The following is a 22,634-nucleotide window of genomic DNA, read 5'->3' on the forward strand; positions in this document are numbered from 1 at the left end:
TTCCAATTGCCTGCCATTTCAACACATCACCATGCTCCCTGGCCAACATTTCTGTCACAGGCCTACTGCAGTGCACCAATGAGTAAGCTTGAAGAACAACACCTCATTATCTGCCTTGGGATCCTGTGGCCTCCAGGACTCAACATCGAGCTCAATAACTTTAGAGCTTGATACCATCCTTCTATGTTTCTTACACACCCCATCACCAATCCTGTTTATAACATAAGTTGTTTTTAAGCACAGTCACCCTATTTTCACCCACTCTCAGGCCTATCATCATATTACATGGCTTGCTTTCAGCACAGACTACCCATTCTCTGTTACCCTCAGCTCTCCACTATCACTTATTCAGCTTTTTTCATCCTGGCCTACCATCCATAATCACCTTATCTATCCCTTTCATATCGCTCTCCGGACTCCATCTCCACCTATCTGCTCGCTTTTCCACCCATTCCATCTCCATCACAAAAAAACCTTGTCTTCAGCTTAAATATCTGTTTTGATGAGCTGTTATTGGTTTTGATGACTTGTCACTGGACTTGAAATGTTAATTCTGCTTTCTTCCCATAGATGCTGCTGGACCTGCTGAGTTTCACCAGAAGTTTCTGTTTTTATTGCATTAGGAGGTATGGGTTGACAATTTCAGATAAACAAGTGACAGTTATTTTTCATTCAGGCTTATGCTTTATCAGGCATCAAACAGCAGTTCCGATCTCATCTTTGTTGCAATACTGGCACAGAAAATCACAGATAATTATTTAAAAGGCTGAATTTAAACTTTTGAATGTGGTGCTGGTGAAGGGATTATTTGATGATGAGGACTCACCATTAAACCCGCCGACGGAGGGGGGGTGGGGAGGGGGGGCGGGTGGCAGTATGATCACCTGATCTTTACATTGCTGAGGCCAGACGTTAACTCTCTGACACCTCCTCCTACCGTCCCCATGATCACCAAGCCATCATCTCCGAGACCATCAACAACTTCATCACCTCAGGAGATCTCCCGTCCTGGGCCTCCAACCCGATAGATCCCCAACCCCAAACTGCCCTTTTCTATCTCCTACCCAAAATCCATAAACCACTCTGCCCCTGTTGACTCACTGCCTTGTCTGCTCCTGCCCCACCGAGCTCATCTCCTCTTACCTCAACTCCGTTCTTTTACCTTTGGTTCAGGAACTCCGCACCTACATTTGGGACACAACTCACGCTCTCCACCATTTCCAAAACTTTCAACTCTCATGCCCCCAACACCTCATCTTCACGGTGAATGTTCAGTCCCTGTACACCTGTAACCCCCATGAGGATGGCCCAAAAGCCCTCTGCTTCTTCCTCTCCCATAGGCCCAACCAGTCCCCCTCCACTGACACACACATTCGCTTGGAGGAATTGGTTCTCACCCTCAACAATTTTTCCTTTAATTCCTTCCTACAAACCAAAAAGGGTGGTCATGGGCACTCGCATGGGCCTGACCTATGCCCACCTTTTTGTGAGATTCAAAGAACAGTCCCTCTTCAACAATTAGACCAACACCATCCTGCAACTCTTTCTCTGCTACACTGATGACTATCGGCGCAGCCTCGTGCTCCCGCAAGGGGCTCAAACAGTTCATCAACTTCGCCAACACCTTCCACCGTGCCCCCGAATTCACCTGGGCCATTTCTGACGCCTCCCTCCCCTTCCTGGACCTCTCGACTCCATCTCTGGTAATTGATGCACCACTGACATCCCTTTCAAACCCAATGACTCCCACAATTACCTCAACTACACTTCCACTCACCCACCGTTCTGCAAAAATGCTATCCGATACTCTCAATTCCACTGCCTTTGCCGCACCTGCTCTCAGGGCATCCCAGATATCCTCCTACTTTAGGGACCGTAGTTTCCCCTCCTCTATTATTAAGGATGTCCTCAACCGCATCTCCCCCATTGCCTGCGTTTCTGCTCTCAGACACTCTCTCCCACCCAACCCAACAACAAGGATAGAGCCCCCTTAGCCTTCTCGTACCAACCTCCTACTACAACGCATCATCCTCCGACATCTCTGCTACCTACACAATCAGACCCCACCACCAAAATGCTATTTCCCAAACCACCCTGTCCACTTTCTGCAGGGACCGTTCACTCCGTAACTCCCTCATCAACTCACATTCCTCACCAACCCCTCCTCCACACCTGCAATCACAGGAGGTGCAACATTTCCCCTGTACCTCCCCTTTCACTTCCATCCAAGGCCCCAAACAATTCTTCCAAATCTGGTAGAGATTCACCTGCACTTCATTTAATCTCATCTACTGTATCACTGGTCCCGATGTATATCAAGGAGACCAAACACAGATTCGGGGACAGGTTTGCGGAGCACCTGCACGCATCAACCAGCCCAACCTTCCGGTTGCCATCCACTTTAACTCCCCTTCCCACTCCCACTCCCACTCCCCTGGTCCATCCTTGGCCGCCTCCACTGTCAGAGAAGCCAAATGTAAACTGGAAGAACACCACTTCATATTTCGCCTCTGGAGCTTACAGCCTAATGACCTGAATATTGACTTCACCAGCTTAAAAATCTCTCCACCCCAACCTGACCATCTTCCTACTCACCTATCGCTCCACCCTTCCCACTGACCAACCACAATAACCCCCTACCTGCATCCACCTATCTCCACCCCACTTATGCTCCCAGCAGCACCACCCTCAATTAATTTCTGGCCTCCCCTCCCCCTCCCCAGCCCTGACGAAGGATTTCGGCCTGGAGCACTGACTTCCCTGCTCCTTGAATGCTGTCTGACCTGCTGTGCTTCTTCAGCTTAATGTCTATTGACTCTAGCTTCAAGCATCTGCAGTCCTTACTGTCTCCAGATAGGAAACAAACCATTGAGAGTAAAAACCAAATCAGTAATCTGGCTGAATATGATAAAAGAAACACCTTTATGATGTTGTTTTAACAAATCTAGTATTTAGAGCATTTATATTGCCATTTTAATAATTCTGCAATGCCTTTTTCTAAATTATTGATCCCTATTCCTCAATATGAATTTGAGATTTGAGTTTATTCACTTTCTAAAATGTACCTCAGCAGTTTGAGACTAATTAATTAGTTATATGAAAAAAACCACTGCAGCTGTGGAACTACATTGACCCAGAAGGCCTCGAGCTGTGGCCTGAACATGAAATTAGCTGATCAATGCTGTGCAAAAGTAGGGTTGCCACAATTGGCAAGCTGGGCTTCCACTGATCATTATTAAATGCTCCCTGCTTAAAATGGAAATGTACATAACAGTGTTATGATAAACCCAGGTCAAATATCAAACTCAGAAGGGTCACTGGACCCAAAACATTAAATTTGCTTTCTCTCCACAGATGTTGCCAGACCAGCTGAGTTTCTCCAACAATTTATGATTATGCTCCAAATATGAAGTGATTTATGTTAGCTATGGCTTAGTTGGTAGCATTCTTACCTTGGAGACAAAAGATGTGCATTCCAGATCCATTTCTAAGAGAAAAAATAAGACTGACACTTCAATGCACTCCGCAGACTTCTGCACTGTTGAAGGTGCTGTGTTAAGGCTGAAGAGGTAAATTAAGACCAAGTCTGCCCTATCAGGTGTCTATATTTTAATATTTTATGGCATAATTTTGAAATACAGCAGAGGGATTCACTGTTCTGGCCAAGATTCATCTCCCAATTCAGATAGCTGAAACAGATTTTCTGGCTTAATCAATTGCTGTTTAAGAGCACTTACTGCACACAAAATGACTGTATTCACTGTTGTGGGAAAACCATTCTAAAGTACATTGTTGACTGTAAAGTGCTTTTGAATTGCTGGTGACTACAGAAATCATGATATTAATGCAAGACTTTATTTATCAGGGTCAGCTGTGATATCACCATACATAAATCTCCTGTTCACTCACTCTCTACTTTCAAACATTTAGAATTGCTATCTGGGGGAAATTGCAGAGGTTCGTGCGCATCTGGAGGTCAGTATCCTGCTGCAAATTTGGACTTCAGCAGGAATATTTTTCAATACTCAGTTTCAAATTTCTGTATGCGAGAACTGTGTAAATTGAATGCATATTTTTACATCCAAAACTCTGACATTACCTATCTTGTTTCCTCTCTGCCACTTAAACGTCACTTTTCTTAATCCAACTTGCATGACATTATCGTACGATTTGGGAATGTCACAGACTTGGCCAATGATATTCTTTTGCTTCATTTGCCGGTTCTGTTGCTCCTCAAAAGATTTAATTGACTTGCGGACAATGTCAATTCGACTTTGCTTAGCAGCTATATCTGGAAAACCAAACAAACATTCAATTTGTAACATACATCAAAAAATGACAGGCTATAGCCATTCGCAAGATCTTTTTGCCTTCTTCTCCCATGGTGCTTAATGCCTGCATAAGACCTCTGTAGATGATGCAACATCTCGTATACAAAAAACTCAATTTTTTTCACTTTGCTGCATGTTTCGCAGATTAAATCCTATTTTAAGTAAATTGAACTCCTGATTCTTGTCAGCAGTTCATGCAGAATTGCCATCACCATCTAGCAAATCAGAGAAAAAGGTATCAAGGCTGAGAAGAAATATTCCAACAGGGATAATGTAAATTGGATGAAAGGGGTTTCCAACAACTGAATGGAGACTTAGAATGTACCATGGCATTGAACTGACCAATTGTTTCCTTAATGTTAAGGGTGTGCTAAGTTAACTGAATCTCAGCAAAGGGGCCAGTAAGTTTCCTGAAATTATTTCAGAAGGGAAATCAGCGACTTGTGCTGGAATCACTACAGAGATCCCTGTAACCGAACAATTGCCAATAGAACAAGCCCTTCGATAACGTACCACAGGTGCTTAACCCCTGCCGAGATACGTGCCAAACATCAGTCACCATCCACATGAGGAAGGGAGGAAAGATATAAAATTAAGAAACATGCTAAAATTTGTACTACTAACCAAAGTGTAACTGCAAACATCAGGGAACGCAAGGGACTCAGGAACTGTGGGAGGCAGGAAGGTGAAGTTGAGATAATCAAATCAACCAAGATCTTACTGAATGTTTGGGCAGGCGTCAGAAGGGTAAAATGGCATATTTCTGCTCTTAATTCTTATATTACTATGGAACACACAAAGATATGCCAAAGCCCAATATGGCCAATCTAAGTTTTACTAGAAAGGTTAAGTCTTTTCAGATTGTTTAGAAAAGTTATCCAGTGAGTAACTGAACTACTAAGAAGCGACACAATCCAAAAACAATGCCTAGTTAGTGCTCGTTTAGTTAATCTCAGCTGGGAAAGTACAACCATCTTACAGCATAGTTTAACAAAGCAAAGCAGTGTCTAGCTCCTGATCAATATATAGCAAATCACACGGAAATGGTATTTGTTTGATACATTTGTTCATGACTTGTTCTCTGCTGGGCTGAGGTTTGTCTGCACCAAACACCTTCTGGAGAAGGCAAGAAGAAAATCAACAAGAAAAGGGGAAAAAAAATGCTCAGTTTTCACTTGCCTGCCTTTTAAACTTCTAATTACCCAATGGCTGTCTGGTATACACACAATTTATACAGATTTGTGCAATGGTTTTCGGAGCATGGACACGTAATATCAGATGTAAACAAAATGACAAGCTGTGCAATAGCCCAGGAGCAATACACACAGGTGACAGGAAATAAGATTATATTATATTGTAATTGAGGAACTACAGTCACAATTATATTTCAATATATTGAGACATGACAAAGTACAAAAATGTGAAATCAAATTGTAGTGCAATCAAATATCATTAAATACCAGCACATTCCAAACATCAAGAAAATGGCAAGTGGCATTGGTCAGGATACATGAAACCATTACTGGAGGATAAACCTAAAACGTGGGCAAGTGAAAACTTCAAAGTATATACAGTATTCCAACCCCCATACAACACAAAGCACTCGTACTTTTACCCATTACACTCATACAAGAAATTCCATTTGCCTTACAAATCACTTGTAGTATCCGTACAGTAGTTCTACTTGATTCATTTACCTGGACACCGGATCCCTCTGAATCTCAGAATTGTGCAATATAAATTATGTAATTACATTATTTTCAATTTTTCCTGCCAAAGTTGACAATTTTGCCTAGAAGATTTGTGGATACTAATTTGTTGGGGCCAAGGGAACTGAAGTCAAGATGGCACTTTTTTTTTTTTTTTTAAAGAATAGAACTATGGCAGCAAGATAAAAATGCAAAATATTCTAAACAATGTCAAGAACTCCCCTTTTTTTACAGAATAACTTTGAAATTGCATCAATTGGCATATTCAGAATGATGTTCTTACCTTTTGGCTGACTTAACAGAGAGCGAAGCTCCCAGCTTCTTCGTGCGCTAACATCTCCTTTAGGATATATAGGTTCTGGAGAAACAAAGTAATTCAGTCATTCAAGTTTACAACTACAATGTGATTAATATTGAAAAGATGCCAAACACAACAAACAGCACATCAGTCTTAAATCCAGTCAACAATGAACCAGTCTCAACTTTGACACAAAATTCCAAATTCACAACATCAGGATGAAGAAACTTCTCATCTCAGACCTAAATAATTGAACTCTCATTCTCCATGTGTCCTTGTGTCCAAACAACAGACAACCTCAATGCCTACTCCATCAAACCCCCTTTGCAATCAACCACATTTCAATAAAATCACCTCTTCTAAAATCCAAAGACTACAGGCCCAAATTTACTTAGCCTATTTGGAAACCCCTCTAATCCCAGAGAAATACCTAGTGAAACATCACTGTACAACTCCCAATGCAAATACATCCTACCTTAAACATGCAGGACAAAATTCCACTCAGTACTCCAGGTATGGTTGTCTGCAGCAATCCTATTATAATAACCTGCCATTTGCCTTCTTTAATTGCTTGTTGTACCTGCATGGCATTTTTTCGACATTCCATGTATACCCAAGTCTCTAAGTATCAAATCACAAATTTTATCCCTGTTCAGCCTCTCTCCGCCTCATAGCTTAATTCTCACAATCTTGTCCTCAGTATCTTTATTATGCTATAAATACAGATTTGTAAGTAACTCCGACCCTGGCACTAAACCTCGAGGCGCTCCACTAGATCAAGCTTGCCCAGTTTCCACCCACTCTCTGCTTCTTATTTGTTAACCAATCCTCTATTCGTATTAATATAGCACACTCAACTTTTATGGCCCCTTATACTGCATATTAACCATTTGTATGGTAGCCTATCAAATGCCTTTGAAAAACCATGACAAGTATATCTACTAGCTCTCCTTTACTTTCCTTGTTAGTTACATCCTGAAAAACTAATAAATATGTCAAAAATCATCTTCGTAGCATTATTTTATGATTAGCAAAGTGCATTAAAACTTCCTTAATGTTTTCCTGACGCCTAACACCAGGCTAACTAACTTGCAGTTCCCTGTTTTCTTTAGCAGCAGTATCACATTTCCAGTTCACTGGCACTATTCATGAATCTGGCAAACTTAGGAAAATCAAAACTAGTACATCCACTATCTCTGTAACTACCTCTTTTAAAACTATAGGCGCAAACCATCAGGAATTGGTGATTTATCAATTTCTTGTGTTTGAAATTTCTCAAATATATTTTCACTATAGATATCAATTACCTTGGGCTGAATCTTCCTGTCGGAGTTAAAAGTGTTTTGTCAAGCAAATTGATAGAACTAGGTACACTTTGACTATGTGGCTTTTCTCTGGCAACTTTTCATGCTTCACCTCATGAATTATTCACTCAGACTTGATGCTTTTCCATGAGCAGAACACTATAGGAAATGCAGAAGTACTCGCTACAGCTGGGACCTTCTTGTGTTCACGCCACTGGCACCATATTTAAAGCCCAGCCGCAAACCAATTCAATAATGCAAGCCAATTCAATAATGCAAGCCAGGAACTGCCCTTCACATTGTAATGCTGTGTCATTATCATGGAAGACATGGCCCAGAAAATTAAGTTAGCTCCCTGCTTCACTGATAGATGGTGGACTGTGTAGTGGAGAAGAGGACAGTGATTTATCCTGCAGACCAGCAAAGGAAGCTAGGCCAGACAAATTGCCTAGACCCAGACAGCGCCTGGAACGCAAAGCAGCGCAGAAAGATAATTAAGTAATCCTCTGTGTTTTGCAAGTTCAAGTACCACCATCTTCTCTCAGATACATCACAATCACAGGCTACCAACCATTTTAATTCTGCCACAGCACAGCTTTCACCAAGGCCTGTACAATCAATAGCTCTCACACACACAGTCTCCTCCCAAACTACTATCCTTTTCTGCCCTCTGCATTTCCCACTCCCTCACTGGGGACACCTCACCATCCCTCCTGCTACTGCATCACCATCAACAGACCTTCCAATCATAGCAGCATACTTAATCACAGAGTCTCAGGAAAAAACTGCCCAACAATTGGTCTGAGAAGGTGAAAACAAATGGGGAACTGGCAAGCATTAAACTCCACATCACAAGGAAAAACAATACTTCAACAGGCTGAAAAGCATGACCACTCATGGGGAAATCCCAAGGGGCAACCAAACTAGTAAGCTTCATTGTGCTGGGCTGTGTATTCCTCCATTATGACCGCCAGTAACTCATTCTTAACTTGCAAAGGTTTATCTCTCTCACACAACCGAATCCCTCTCCTCTCTTATGCAAGCTCTAGCAGCATCCAATGCCCCTCTGTTCCAAAGAGGTCAGCAAAGACCCTAAATTCCACTTCAGAGGATGCACTGATAAGACTTTCAGCCGCATCTTCAAACAGCAAGCTCAGAGACTTTCACCTTGCTAGCTACTCTTCTAGATTAGGCTCAGGAGCACAATCGAGACAGCATATCACAAGTATGAATCTCTGAAACAGATTATGGAAATAATGCCTTAGCTCTTCAGTACTCAGGACTGCCTGAGACCAGGCATGTGCTCAGTCGCAAGACAACAATGATCGCATGGTCTCAGCCATTATTAATTGTTGAAAATGCAGAGACAGTTACAGGAACTGCAGGCAGATTTTACAGAGGCGTTCCGTAAACTGGATAAAGGTTAGAGGAGCCCACCAATATCATCAGTACCATGATGGCTTTGGTATCTGGACATCTTCTTGGAGAGATTGGCAACCACCATGGAGAGTCAGATCCAGTGTACTGCCTGCTGGATAGACACACAAGCTTACACTCTATTGCTCTACCTATAAATGTTCAGCAAGGCTAGAGGAGTAGAAGGGACCCCGACTTCATTTTAGGTTCCCCTTCCTTTCAGGGAGATGCGAAATTAGGAAGAATTGTCACGCACAGGATCCCTAGAAACTTCCTCTCTGGAGATTCCAGAGAGACTTATCGACTTCATTTTCCCCTTGCTTACGATGCCAAAGCCTATCTGTATGTCCTCAGAGAAGGGTGAGCCTGCAAATGGGTGAGACACATTCAGTGGGCCGAGACCCTCAGTGCATCCATCCCAGCTGCAGCTGTCAGGTTTCACTTAAACATATGGGAGGGAAAAGACAAAATATACTGTGGGCACATAAGCTGTACAGGTAAGTTATTGTTGCAATTACATCGCTAAGTTATCTAACACTTCTGTAAATAAAAGTGCACTTGTACTGAAAATGCCAGCTCTGGTTTCTGTTGGATCTGGTTAAGTCACATCTGATCAATAAGCAGCGTCTTCAGACATTGCAAGGATGATAGTAATTCTAATAAACCAAGCATTGGTTGCTTTTGAGAGAAGAGCAATTTCTTGACTGCAGATTGCATCAGACGTCAAGAATCCTTCAACTGTGGCATTGATTACTATAGCTTAGGTGTTACATTTTAGTGTGGATCACTCTGAGGCTAAACATATACAAATCTTGCAAGTTAAGGGTCTGTGCTGCACATATCTTCCATACTAACACCCTCTGTGAGAGACAGTACTGAATCAGAGATAATTCCACACATCTTTGAAAAGGAAGGTCCATCACATCTATAGAGTTGGAAGGCACAGAATCTGTCTCGGTGCAGTTCAGAAAATGCAAAAGGAGAAAAGACCCAGATGGGGGTTGTGTACAGTCCTCCTAGCAGTAGTCAGGATGTGGTGGCAGGAGCGGGGGGGTGGAAATCAGGAGATAGAAAACGCAGTTAAGAAAAGCACTATTACAATAATTATGGGGGACTTCAATATGCTATATATTGGGAAAGTCAGGTTGGTAACAGATCTCAAGAAAAGACATTCGTGGAACGCATATGAGATGGTTTTTTGGACAAGCTTGTGGGACACCGACATATCTGGATTTGATGATGTAGAATGAGACAGACTTGATTATGGAGTTCATGTCCACAGTTCCCTGAAAGCAGCCACCCAGGTGGATAGAGTTGTTAAGAAGGCATATGGTGTGTTAGCTTTCATTAATAGAGGGATGGAGTTCAAGAGCCGTGAAGTTATACTCCAGCTATACAAAACCCTGGTTCGGCCACATCTGGAGTATTGTGTCCAGTTCTGGTCGCCTCATTACAGGAAAGATGTGGAAGCATTGGAAAAGGTGTAGAGGAGATTTACCAGGATGTTGTCTGGAATGGAGGGAAGCTCTTACGAGGAAAGGTTGAGAGCGCTAGGGTTTTTCTTTTTAGAACGATGAAGGACGAGAGGTGACTTGATAGAGGTGTACAAAATGATCAGAGGTATAGATAGAGTGGACAGCCAGTGACTTTTTCCTAGGTGGAAGTAACTATTACGAGGGAGCATAGTTTTAAAGTGAGTGGGGGTAGATATAGGGGAGACGTCAGAGATAGGTTCTTTACTCAGAGAGTGGTCGGGGCGTGGAATGCATTGCCGGAGAGGGTAGTGGAATCGGCCTCATTAGGGGCATTTAAGCAACCATTATATAGGCATATGGATGATAGTATAAGGTAGGGGTGGAGATTTGCTAGACCTTAGGTTTAGGGTAAAAGTTCGGCACGACATCGTGGGCCGAAGGTCCTGTACTGTGCTGTACTGTTCTATGTTCTATGGAGCATAAGATGAAGGAAAGACTTAGAAGGCAGTGACCATAATATGACAGAATTCACCCTGCAGTCTGAGAGGGAGTTGATTGGGAGGGGAGCCTAGAAGGGAAGACAGTGGAGTAGCAAGGACAGGAGTTTCTGGGATAATCTGGGAGGGACAGCAGAAAGTCATCAAAGGAAGATGATACATATTAAGGGAGGATGAGGCAACCATGGCTCACAAGGGGCATCAGGGACAGCATAAAAGTAAAAGAAAAAACATACAATGCGATGAAGATTAATGGGATGCTAGAGGATTGGGAAGGCTTTAAAAACCAGTAGAGGATAACTAAAAAAGCAATAAGGCTTAGATGATGAAATAGGAGAGTAAGCTAGCTCGTAATATAAAAGAAAATTGCAAGTTTTTTTTAAAACTATCTAAAAGGTAAGAGAGGGGCAAGAGTGGACCTTGGACTGCTAGAAAATGAGGCTGAAGTAGTAGTAATGGAGAGCAAAGAAAGGCACAGGAATTGTACAGGTGCTTTGCACCAGTCTTCATAATGGAAGACACATACAGCACAACAGACTTCAACAGAGTCAGGGCCCAAAGGGGAGTGTAGCAGTCATCACTAAGGTGGTGGTGCTGGGGAAGCTGAAAATGTCTGAAGGTGGATAAATCACCCGAGCCAGATGGACTACATACCATAGCTCTGAAGGAGATAGCTGCGGAGATTTTACAGACATTAGTGATTCCTTAAAGATCACCACCAGAGTCAGGGAGAATCCCAAAGGACTGGAAAATGGAAAATGGCAAATGCGACACCCCTGTGTAAGAAAGGAAGGTAGAAGACAGGAAACTATAGGCCAGTTAGTCTGACCTCGGTCACTGGAAAGACTTTAAGAGTCCATTAAGGATGAGACTGCAGGGTACTTAGAAGTGCACAGTAAAAGAGGGCCGAGTCAGCACAGTTTTGTCAAGGGGAGATCATGCCTGACAAATCTGCTAGAATTCTTTGAGGAGGTAACGAACAGGTTAAACAAAAGACAGCCAGTGATATATTTGGATTTCCAAAAGACCTTTGACAAGTGCCACATGGGAGGCTGTTAAATAAGATAACAGCCCATAGCACCAGGGGCAAGGTACTGGCATGGAGAGAGGATTGGTTGGCTAGCAGAAGGCAAAGAATACGTATAAAGGGATCTTTGTCGGGATAGCAGCTGGTGACTAGAGGAGTTGTCCGTGTTGGGACTGCAACTATTCATGTTTTACATTAATGATCTGGACAAAAGAACTGAGGGCATTATTGCTAAATTTACAGATGACAAAAAGATAGGTGGACGGGAAGGTAGCTCTGAGGAAGTGGGGAGGCTGCAGAAGGGCTTCGATAGGCTAGAACAGTGAGCCAAGTAGTAGCAAATGGAATACAATATGGGGAAGTGTGAGGTTATACACTTTGGTAGGAATACAGGTGTAGACTATTAAATGTGGAAAGGCTTCAGGAATTTGAAGCACAGAGAGACTTGAGTCCTAGTGCAGGGTTCTCAAGGTTAACCTGCAGGTTCAGTTGGCAGTTAGGAAGGCAAATGAAATGTTAGAAACAAGAACAAATTGTTCGAATTACTCAGCAGGTCTGGCAACATCTGGAGAGAAATGAGAGTTAACATTTCAGGTCCAGTGACCCTTCTTCAGAACAAACATCTCAGTAAGTTTAAACACTTAGCATGTTTACGAATCGTGCCTTTTTATTTTTGTTTTCAGAAACTGTAGAATTCTCTACTAAAAAAGAGCTACTGTGACTGCCCCATACCATTATTCCAAACAAGTATCATTATGCTTCTTAGACAATTCTTTGGAGCTGTCATGTTCACGCAATAAACTATATATATATTTATAGTTCACTGCATGAACATGACAGCTCCAAAGTATTGTCTTCCACTGTTAGCTATACAATACATTTTAGGAATGCCAAGCTCAGATGACATTTTAAAGTTAGCTTGTTTGATTATATTTGCTTAACTGACATGACAAGGAAACAATTAGTCATGGTTCTTTGAGACCTTGATCTGTAACCTGCATGCTTGGACAATGAATTCTTGCTGATGAAATACAATTTGACATCAGATGTGTGGTATAACTAAATCAATAGATAAACATTTAATGTAATTGCACCTATCATCACTTCATTTATTCCATTTTCTCTGTATGTGGTGGCAGCCATTTTATACTGCTATTGTGCAGCTGATTTTGGATCAAAAATGCCAAAGGTTGCATACATATCCTCGCGAGTGACTTGCAGACTCCACCTGAGATGAAGGATGATTCCACCAATTCTTCATGCTCTCTTTTCCCTCTGTATGCTGTTGTCTGCATCCCCCAAAGGCCTTTAACAACCTTCCCTCACCTGCATTTCCCACAATTTATGCTCGACTCATTCATATAATACTGTTATTAAATTTAAACGCCACACCCTGTGCCTTTATGAAATGGCAAGCCCTTGGTGGCCATACACTCTCCCGTGCAGAGTCCAGAGTGATTGTTAATACCCTTATTTTGGAGCTTCTAATGCCTGTCCTATGCTCTATGTGATCCCAGCCTGACTTGAATTGCCCCCTCTAACTGTATTCATTTCCTCCGTGACCAAGTCCAGTGAACTTCATTCACTGGTTGGTTTTCCTCACATTCCTCAGGGCTCCATGGACTGCCTCCTGTCCATTACTTCCCGAAGCCACTGGGCTTACTTGGCAGGACAGCCTCAACACTGATGTCTCAACAGCATCCGGACGTATGTACCTGTAATCCCTTTTACACATGACCTGCAGAACCGACTGCGGGCCAATCCCCAAACTGCAAGGGAAAAAATCCTCAGGATTGCTTTCAATCAAGTACCTGATGGATTGTGCCAACCCTCTCGGCTGCAGCAACCGAGGAACCAATGACTTTACTGTCATGAATTGGCACTGTCCAGTTTCTCGGGCAAAGACAGGACAGTTGGAAGTGGCACAGGAATTAGACATGTTGGACTTAGGAAGAGAAGCAAATGCATTGAAATAAGGTAGTCACAGTTTAGTAGAGAGATTCTGAAGTCACTGTTAAGGGGAAAATCAGGAAACGATCTTTTTTGAAACTGAGACACCAATACTTTCTCAAATTCCCAGCTACGGCCCATGCCACTCCATGAAGTGGAAAATTCCACACCTTAAGCTTCTCTGTCCATTAGCGCCTGATACTCCACGAATGTAACTCAATGTATTCTACTATCACAGGGAAGCGCAAGGGTTCAGCTTCATTATTATCAATAACAACTGGCACATGAATAATAACTTGCATTTATTTAAAAACACCTTTAATAATGTGTTTTCGCAACAGTAAAGAGATTGAGTGAGTCAGGATGGACATAGAGGTGACTGTACCTGGTTATGAGGACCCTAATGCTGTACTTTTAGACACAATTACATAGAATGTAATTAATGACTCCAAGAGCTCTGGAGAAGAACCTAGATTGCAGGAGTTCAAATATGGAAATGCAAGAAAGATAGACATGATTCTGAAGGTGACAGAACATTCAAAGAAACGGGGGTCGAGAGATATGACAGTAGGTTATAACATTAGAGACACTTGGGCTCAACTTGTTTTTTTTGTGTGGCAGCAGATTTGATGGGGATGAGGACAGTATGTGGAGAGAAAGCCATGAACAAAACCTGCTAACATACTGGCCAGGCAAGGAAGTTGGGTGGTCAGCAGTTTGACGCAAATAGGATGGACAGGGTCAGGGTTAGGATAGGGCCAGTTGTTGGCTGTTATAAAACACTGCATCTTAAGTGTATTACATCAAGGAATCACCACTTCCTTACCATCACGATCTTCAGTGGGGCTGGAATGTCGACTTAATGACTTGAATTGCAGTTCAGCTGCTATGGACGCTAGGCGGTCATTTTCAGGGACACTTGAACCTCTATTTTCAAAGGAACAAAATCACATTTAAACTATTTTAACATATCTAACACATACTTCAAACTTTTACTGGCAATGCACTTGGCATTATATCATGTGAATATGTTTTTAAAAACTGCAAACACAATACTTTCCCTGTGTATTTCAAGGAGTACAGTATTAGGGAGTTATTTCAGATTCTTGTCACTAGCCATACTAATTCTACTCTCTTCATCAAATGAGACACCGCCTGGCAGATAAAAGGTTTCAGATGCCACTGATATACTAAGAAAGTAAGAGCAGAGGCATAATACCAGCTTCTGCAGGCATGTTAATCAAAATTGGCAGGTACAGAAAGTGAACTGTGAATTGCTCAGCCATTGAAAGCAAGTGCAGACAAACTCAAAGAGAAGTAAATTTAAGGTGCTACTGATGAGTGGCTGAGTAAAAAGGAGCTTACAAACAGTTTACTATACACTTCCTTCTGAATAATTGACCAATCCAGCTTTCACTGTAACTTAATGACCCATCAAGTAGTATGCTTGATACATTAGTTACAACTTTTAATTTTTAATAAGCATGAATCACCTAGTGATCTGCAGTCTTACACAATTAAATCAAAGACCAATGTATAAACCTTCAATATGGGAAACAGAGTTTGACTGTATTTTAACATGATCTATCATGTTTCACATGGAGGATTACATGAAGATTTGCTGCTGTTGAAATGTAAAAACACTCTCTGCCTACAGCAATGTTGATGCAGTAACAACAGGGTACATCACTGACAAGATATACTGCAGCAACACACCAAGGTTCCTCACAGCAGCTTCCAAACATTTAATACAAATCAGGAGTAGAAGTAGGCCATTTGGCGCTTCAGCTTGCTCTGAACTTTTAGAAGCTCATGGTTCTAATTCCAGTTCCCTGCCTACATTTGATTCCGATTTACTCCCTTGTTAATCAAGAATTATTTTTCTCTGTCTTATCAATATTCAGAGATCACAACTCCAATGCTCACTGGGGTAGAGTTCCAATAAATCTCAACTCTGAGATTTCTCATCTTGATCTTGAATAGGAGATGTCTTTTCTTTTAAACTCAGTCTCCAAGTTCTAGTCTCCATACCACTCGAAGTGAACTGTGCGTCACCTTTTGAAGACTCAGTGTTCTCACTGTTTTCCCAATGAACTCTCACACTCCAAGTTGCTCTTTAATACTCATTTTTCTCGCTGTTTGCTGAAATGAATTTATACTTTCTGCCACTCACTCTGCCCTTCATAAAATGAACTCTTGCTCTCCATGCCACCTTTTTGAAACCCTTTTCTCCCTGTTCTCAAAGTGAACTCCTACTTTCTGCGCCATCCCTTTCCAACCTTAACTTCTACCACCTAGAAGGCCAGCAGACACACAGCAATGCCAACACCTGCAAGTTCCTCTTTAAGCCATCCCAGTGTGGAACTATATTACCACTCTTCCACTGTTGCTGGGCCAATGCTCTTTCTAACAGCACTGCAGACATACTTAGACCACATGGAAGGCTGTGGTTCACAAAAAACAGCTCACCACCACCTTTAACAGGCAATTAGGGATCGGCACTTAATGTAACATCCACATCTCATCATTAAATAAACATATTATTTGTTTCTTCCTGTTTAAAAAGGAAAGCTCCTTCCATATTGCCTCCTTAATTCTACATTTTCAAGCATCTGACATTAAAGATGATAGAAGAAATATTATCTTCTATAGCAAAATACTATAGCAAGTAATGTAATTACAATTAGCATGAGCCTTCTCTATTGCAGTTCTAATGCTAAGAAGAAAATAGAGTTATTAGAAAATTTCATGAAAGCACCTTTCAATTGATTGAACTATATAATTGACAGGGCAAACAGAAATACAGGGTATTTCTTAAATGATGGGAGATTGTGGGGGGGGGGGGAGAAAAAAAACTAATGTCCATAGGGACCTGGGTGTCTCTATTCATAAATTATTAAAGGTTAATGTCATGTGCAGCATGCAGTTTGGAAGGCAATTATATTTTGGCCTTTGTTCCAAGGGGATGAGAGTGCAGGAGTAAAGAAGCCTTGGTGCAGTTGTGTAGGAGCGTCGGTGAGACTCACCTGCACAATTCTTTAATATCTTGGAGTACTATGCACAGTTTTGGTTTTCTTACCAGAGGAAGGAGGAGAGTGGGCCTATATTCTCTAGAGCTCAGAGGAATGAGATGTGATCTCGCCAAAGCTTACAACATTCTTGCAGTACTCAACAGTGCAATGGTCATTTCCCAGCTGTGGGATCTAGAATTGGGGACAGGCTCAGAATAAAATATAGGCTATGTAGGATTGAGATAAGGAGAAATTTTGGAGGGCACTGAATCTTTAGAATTCTATACCCTAGAGGGATGTGTAAGCTTGAATAGATTCAAGATTTTTTAAAAAAATAAAGATTTCTAGTTATGGAAGACATCAAAGGATATGGGGATAATGCAGGAAAATGGCATTAAGGTAGATCAGCCATGATCTAGTTGAATGAAACAGGTTTGAGGGGACAAATAGCCTACTCTGCTCCTATTTCCCTGCGTGCTGCAAAACCCTTTAAATCACAAGAGCATCAAGGTTAAATATTTCTCTTAATTGATATGTGCAGAATATTGTATAGCACTGTAAACGGTATCTGTTCATGCTACGGGTGAAAATACCTTAATTCATTAGCAGTGCTTGCAGATTTGACGAGATTGAGGTCACTCACTATAGGTGGCGAGCGAATAGCAACAGCTACACATTGGTTCCGCACTTCAGAGCCAAGACTCCTCGGGCTGTTATAAAAGAAAGATATAGAGAACAACTTGAGCATGAAAATATAGCTGACAATATAAGAAAAATAAATGAAAATGACATGCACTTTCCTTTCTAAAGAGATAACATTTATGGTTTGATAACAGAAGAAATCTCAGAATTAAAAAATTGCCCATGTGCCCTCATTTTTGCATTGAGCATAACACAACCATTAAAAAAAAAATTGCCTTAAAAGTTGTTCTGCAAATGAAGTTGCACCACTGATGCTAGTACGAAATAAAACCGTAGTATAAATTAGTTAAAAGCATTATTTCCCAGTGCTACTGCAGGTCGCTCAATTATCATATTGCAACCAGAAAATGATTCTAATGAACTGTAATTGAAAAATGCCATAATACTCAGTGTTCACCGTAAGATTAAGTTCTTTAGTTTCCAATTTATCAACTGGCTTTGTCGAGGCTTGAAAGTTAGCAGACATCTAAGGCAAGGTAATATTCTAACTAATACTACTGGTCATCAGTAGAAACTAGAAGTTAACATACCTTTGGTTTAAAAAAAACCTACTAGTAGGTTATCAAGTGAGCAACTGAAGTGGTTAGCTCTTGGTTTAGAATAAAGTTTAAAATGTGTTTTTCTCAATAGAGTCAAGTAACATTGATCTCATGCACATATTAACAGCATGCAGTACAGGTCACACTTACCATTATAAATGCTGAGAGCAGATAGCAAAGCCAAAGAATCACAGACAAAAGGGGTACAGTAGTATAGCGGTTATGTTACTGGACTAGTAATCCAGGGGTCTGGACTAATTATCCGGAGACATGAGTTCAAATGCCACCACGATAGCTGGGGAATTTTAATTTAATTAATTAAATTATAATCAATCTGGAACTTATAAACCTAGTATAAGCAATGACTACCCGATTGCCATAAAGCCAATTTGCTTTAAGAAAATTGGTCTTCCTTACCTGATCTAGCTGTTAAATCACTCTAGACATAATGCAATGTGATTGACTGTTAACTGCTGTCTGAAATAGCCTACCATTGTTTATCATGACTGCTTTAAATCAGCATTAAGGATAAAACCGGATTGCTCACCTAGCATTGACCTCAATAACCAGATTCTGAAAGGCCAAAGGCACACTCGGCTCTGCAATCATCCTCAGCTGAGGTCCTGTGCCAAGACTGGAAGAGCTATTCCACAGACAAGTCCAGCAAAAGCCTAGTAGTCATATCGAATTATACCATTCAGCCAACTTTCCAGATTCCTCCATCACCACATCTGGGTATATCTTGTCACATTAGGAGGTTGGGCCCACCAGAAATAGCAGTACAACGGTATACAGGGGCTGAGATAACAAGGTGTAGTGCTGGATGAACACAGCAGGCCAAGCAGCATCATAGGAGCAGGAAGGCTGACGTTTCAGGCCTAGACCACTTCATCAGAATTGCAGGGGCTCCCTGATTTACCAATGTTCAACTTACAAATGCTCACTTTTTTTCTGAACACACGCAATCCCATGCAGGGGTGTAATTTTAAAGATCCAACATATGAATATTTCCTGTACTTATGAACAGCTATTTCATATCGTCCTGCAACGTGTTCTGACTTGTGCAAAAATCAACTTAACAGACTTAAAAATTGGAATCCGGGGACTGCTCGTCATCTCTCATATTGAACACTACTTCGATTGAACACTTTCTGAAAAGTCCAAGTGACCCAAATCACCTGGCTCCCTTGTTCTCCCAGTTACATCCTCAAGTAGATTTATCAAACATGATTTCTTTTTCGCAAATCCATGCCGACTCTTTCTGATTCTATCATTGTTTTCCAAATGCTCTGCTGTCAAATCTTTTATAACAGATTCTAGTATTTCCTACCACTGATATCAGGCAACCACTATAATTCCGTGTTCTCTACACCACCTTTTTTAAAATAGTGGCATTACATTAGCTACTTTCCAATCGATAGGAACTGTTCCAGAGGCCATAGAATTTTTAAAAGATGACTAGCACTGTTTAATCCAGTTAAAAGAAAACACTGCTCTACTACAGAGCAAAAGTTTATGTCACACTTGATATGCTATTGGCAAAATTCCCAAGGTAGAATATCTTTCACTACTGGAGGATTTCAAAACAAGTGTGGGCACAAACCAAGAGGCACCGACAGACATTAGAGCCTAGGGTAGACAAATGAGAGCAAATAGAGGCTAGTTGAATTTTTCTGCTACCATGAGTTTTGTGCAACTGTCACCTGCCTTCAGAATCAAATGTACCACAAGGAATCCTGACAACATTCTAGATCAGAGCTTTTCCTTTCTCAATAGTATTTTCAATACGTGTAGCTACCACAGTTCTGACTGTGATACAGATCACTTTCCTGGTATGCACAAGGCTTATGACATGATCCTTGAAGCATTTTTTTTTTTAAACAAACAAAGCAGTAAGCTCATTTTTATATCAACAACAGGCATACTATCTACCAAAAAAACAACAAAATTTGGTTGCAACAGAGTGCAAATATAAAATAGTACAAACTTGGAGATACTTTCTCAATGCCGCACTCTGAACATATGAAAAGCAACAGTGGGAAAATGCCCAGTGGCTTAAGCGTAACATCACTGACATGGAACCTGTTGTCGAAATCAAGCTGACAACTCTGATCAAATACTGGGAAGATGCAAGAGAGAATACTCCAAATGCACCAACAGCCACTTAAAATCCAACTCTTCGATAACAGTGGTTATAATTTCATATCTAGATATGCTTTGATAGAGAATAATCAAGGCATGAATAATGGGATCACAAAGGAAATATGTTCTTTGCATAGAAAATAGATCCACTGAATATAAAGGCAAGGGATTACAGTTTGAGAGATAGTGGAACACCACCATGAGTGGTATCGAAGAAAAACATCAATGATAGCCATTGTCATCGCTTAAAAATTCTAGGTTGCATCCAGTCAGGACTAGGGGACCTATTGACTTTTAGCTCCATTAGCTTCCCCAGTACAACTTCTCTCGTGATAGTTACTGCATTTATTTGCTTTCCTACTTTTGATCTTGGATTTGTTAATTTTGGAATGCTATTAATGTCTTCTACAGCAAAGACTGATGCAAAGTATTTATTTAACTCCTCATTATTTCCTGAGCCTTATTCTCTAAAGGGCCTATGTTCACTTTGGCCCCCTTCTTTTTTATATTTAAAGAAGCTCTTGCTGTCCATGTTGATACTACTTTTATGTTTACCATCAAGGCCTATTTTCTCTAATTTTTTTGACTTTTGTTTCTTCTTGGTTTTTAAAACTTTCCAATCCTCTGGATTATAACTAATCTTTGCCACATTTCACGTTATTTTCTTACAATTTGAACTTCCTTACTTTCCTGGTTAACCATGGTTGGTTTATGCTGACTTGCTTATTAAGCTGTGGATGGATCTCTCTCTTGCTGAGTTTTTTTTGTAAAAGGGAATTAACTTACAATGAAAATTCTGTATCATTCATTTAAATATTTCCCACAGCCTGTAAGTTAGTGAGCGCAGTAGCACATGACTAGAGTAGCAACAAATATATCTCAAGATAACAAGCCAAACTGATAAGATTACAATTACACTAAAATGTTTTTTCTAGGCAGAATTAAGCAATAATTTAATCCAACTAATCAGAACAGCACCTTGCAGTTCTGCCAGAGACATGAATGGGAGGCAGCAACTACACAACTAACAAAAGGCATGGCTCCACATAAATTCCCATAGTCAATAAAGTTGGAGCTGAGCGTGCAAGTGCATAAGTCAAGGCTGAAACATTTGGAACCAGCCAGAAGTGTTGACTGTCTGATCAGTCTTTGCCTCCTGCTAAGTCATAGAAGTCAATTCAGTTTACTTCTTGATATCAAGGAAACAGAACACATTGTATACAGAAATAGTTACTGGCCCCAAAAACATTCTGGCTTACTGCTGAAGGCTGGTGTCCAGGATAGCCATGTCTTTCAGTAAACTGTCTCAGTACAGTTGCACTACTAGCATCAACCTGACAATGTTGAAAATTGTGCAGTTGTCTACAAAAAGCAAAACTACAAAAATTTCTAGCTAATTACAACCCCACCAGTCTATTTTCAATCACCAATAAGATGATGAAGAGGTTGCTGATATTGCAATTGATAAACAGGGTATTGGTTAATTAACATTATCAACACTCAATTTGGATTCCGCCAAGACCACAACTCCAGATTTCACTGTGGTTTTTGTACAAACAGCCAAAACAGTGGAATTCCTGAATGAGGTGAAAGTAGCTGCATATGATGTCAAATTAGCATTTGACCAAGACTAGCATCAGGGAGTCCTAGTAAAACTTTGGCTTACTGTAATTAGGAAATAATTCTCTCCTAGCCAAAGTTATGCCTAGCCTACTCAATAATAATGACGGATATTGAAGATCAATCATCTAAGCAAGAGTTTCTCAGTGCCTTAGGCCCAACCATCCTCAGTTGTTTCATCAATGTCCTTCCCTCTCTATTATGAGATAAAAGGTGAGGATGCTGACTGATGATTAAAGTGTTCAGCTTTATTTGCAACTCCTCAGATTATGAAGCAGTCAGCCCACACAGCAAAATCTGGACAACATTCAGACTTAGGCTTATGATGAGCAAGTAATATAAGTAACACAACAGGGCCAAAGTAATAACCATCTCTCGCAAGAGTAAGTTTAGCCACCGCCCTCTTGACATTCAGTGGCATTACAATCATTGAATCCCCCAACATTAATATCCTGGAATTACCACTGACCAGTAAAATAACTAGCTCCACCATATCAAAACTGTGCTATCTAACCTCTTAGAGCAATAAGTCAAGAATGTGATTGAATACTCCACTTGCTTAGATGAATGCAGTTCCGAAAGAACTTAGGGATTGTGACACCATTTAGGACAA

At 41.0% G+C, this 22,634-nt stretch overlaps 1 protein-coding gene across 1 annotated transcript in view; it reads right to left on the reverse strand.

Moving 5' to 3' along the window:
• The window catches only part of map3k4 (mitogen-activated protein kinase kinase kinase 4), a 174,450-nt gene that overhangs the window by 20,228 nt on the left and 131,588 nt on the right, over positions 1-22,634 (reverse strand). The window contains exons 17-20 of the mRNA XM_048600947.1: positions 17,612-17,728; positions 14,834-14,934; positions 6,324-6,398; positions 4,100-4,291 (exon numbers count right to left, since the gene is read on the reverse strand). Of these exons, the coding sequence (XP_048456904.1) occupies positions 4,100-4,291; positions 6,324-6,398; positions 14,834-14,934; positions 17,612-17,728 (485 nt within the window). The remainder of the gene's footprint in view (positions 1-4,099; positions 4,292-6,323; positions 6,399-14,833; positions 14,935-17,611; positions 17,729-22,634) is intronic.

Source organism: Rhincodon typus, chromosome 9, assembly GCF_021869965.1.
Source record: "Rhincodon typus isolate 14 chromosome 9, sRhiTyp1.1, whole genome shotgun sequence".
NCBI lineage: Eukaryota > Metazoa > Chordata > Chondrichthyes > Orectolobiformes > Rhincodontidae > Rhincodon > Rhincodon typus.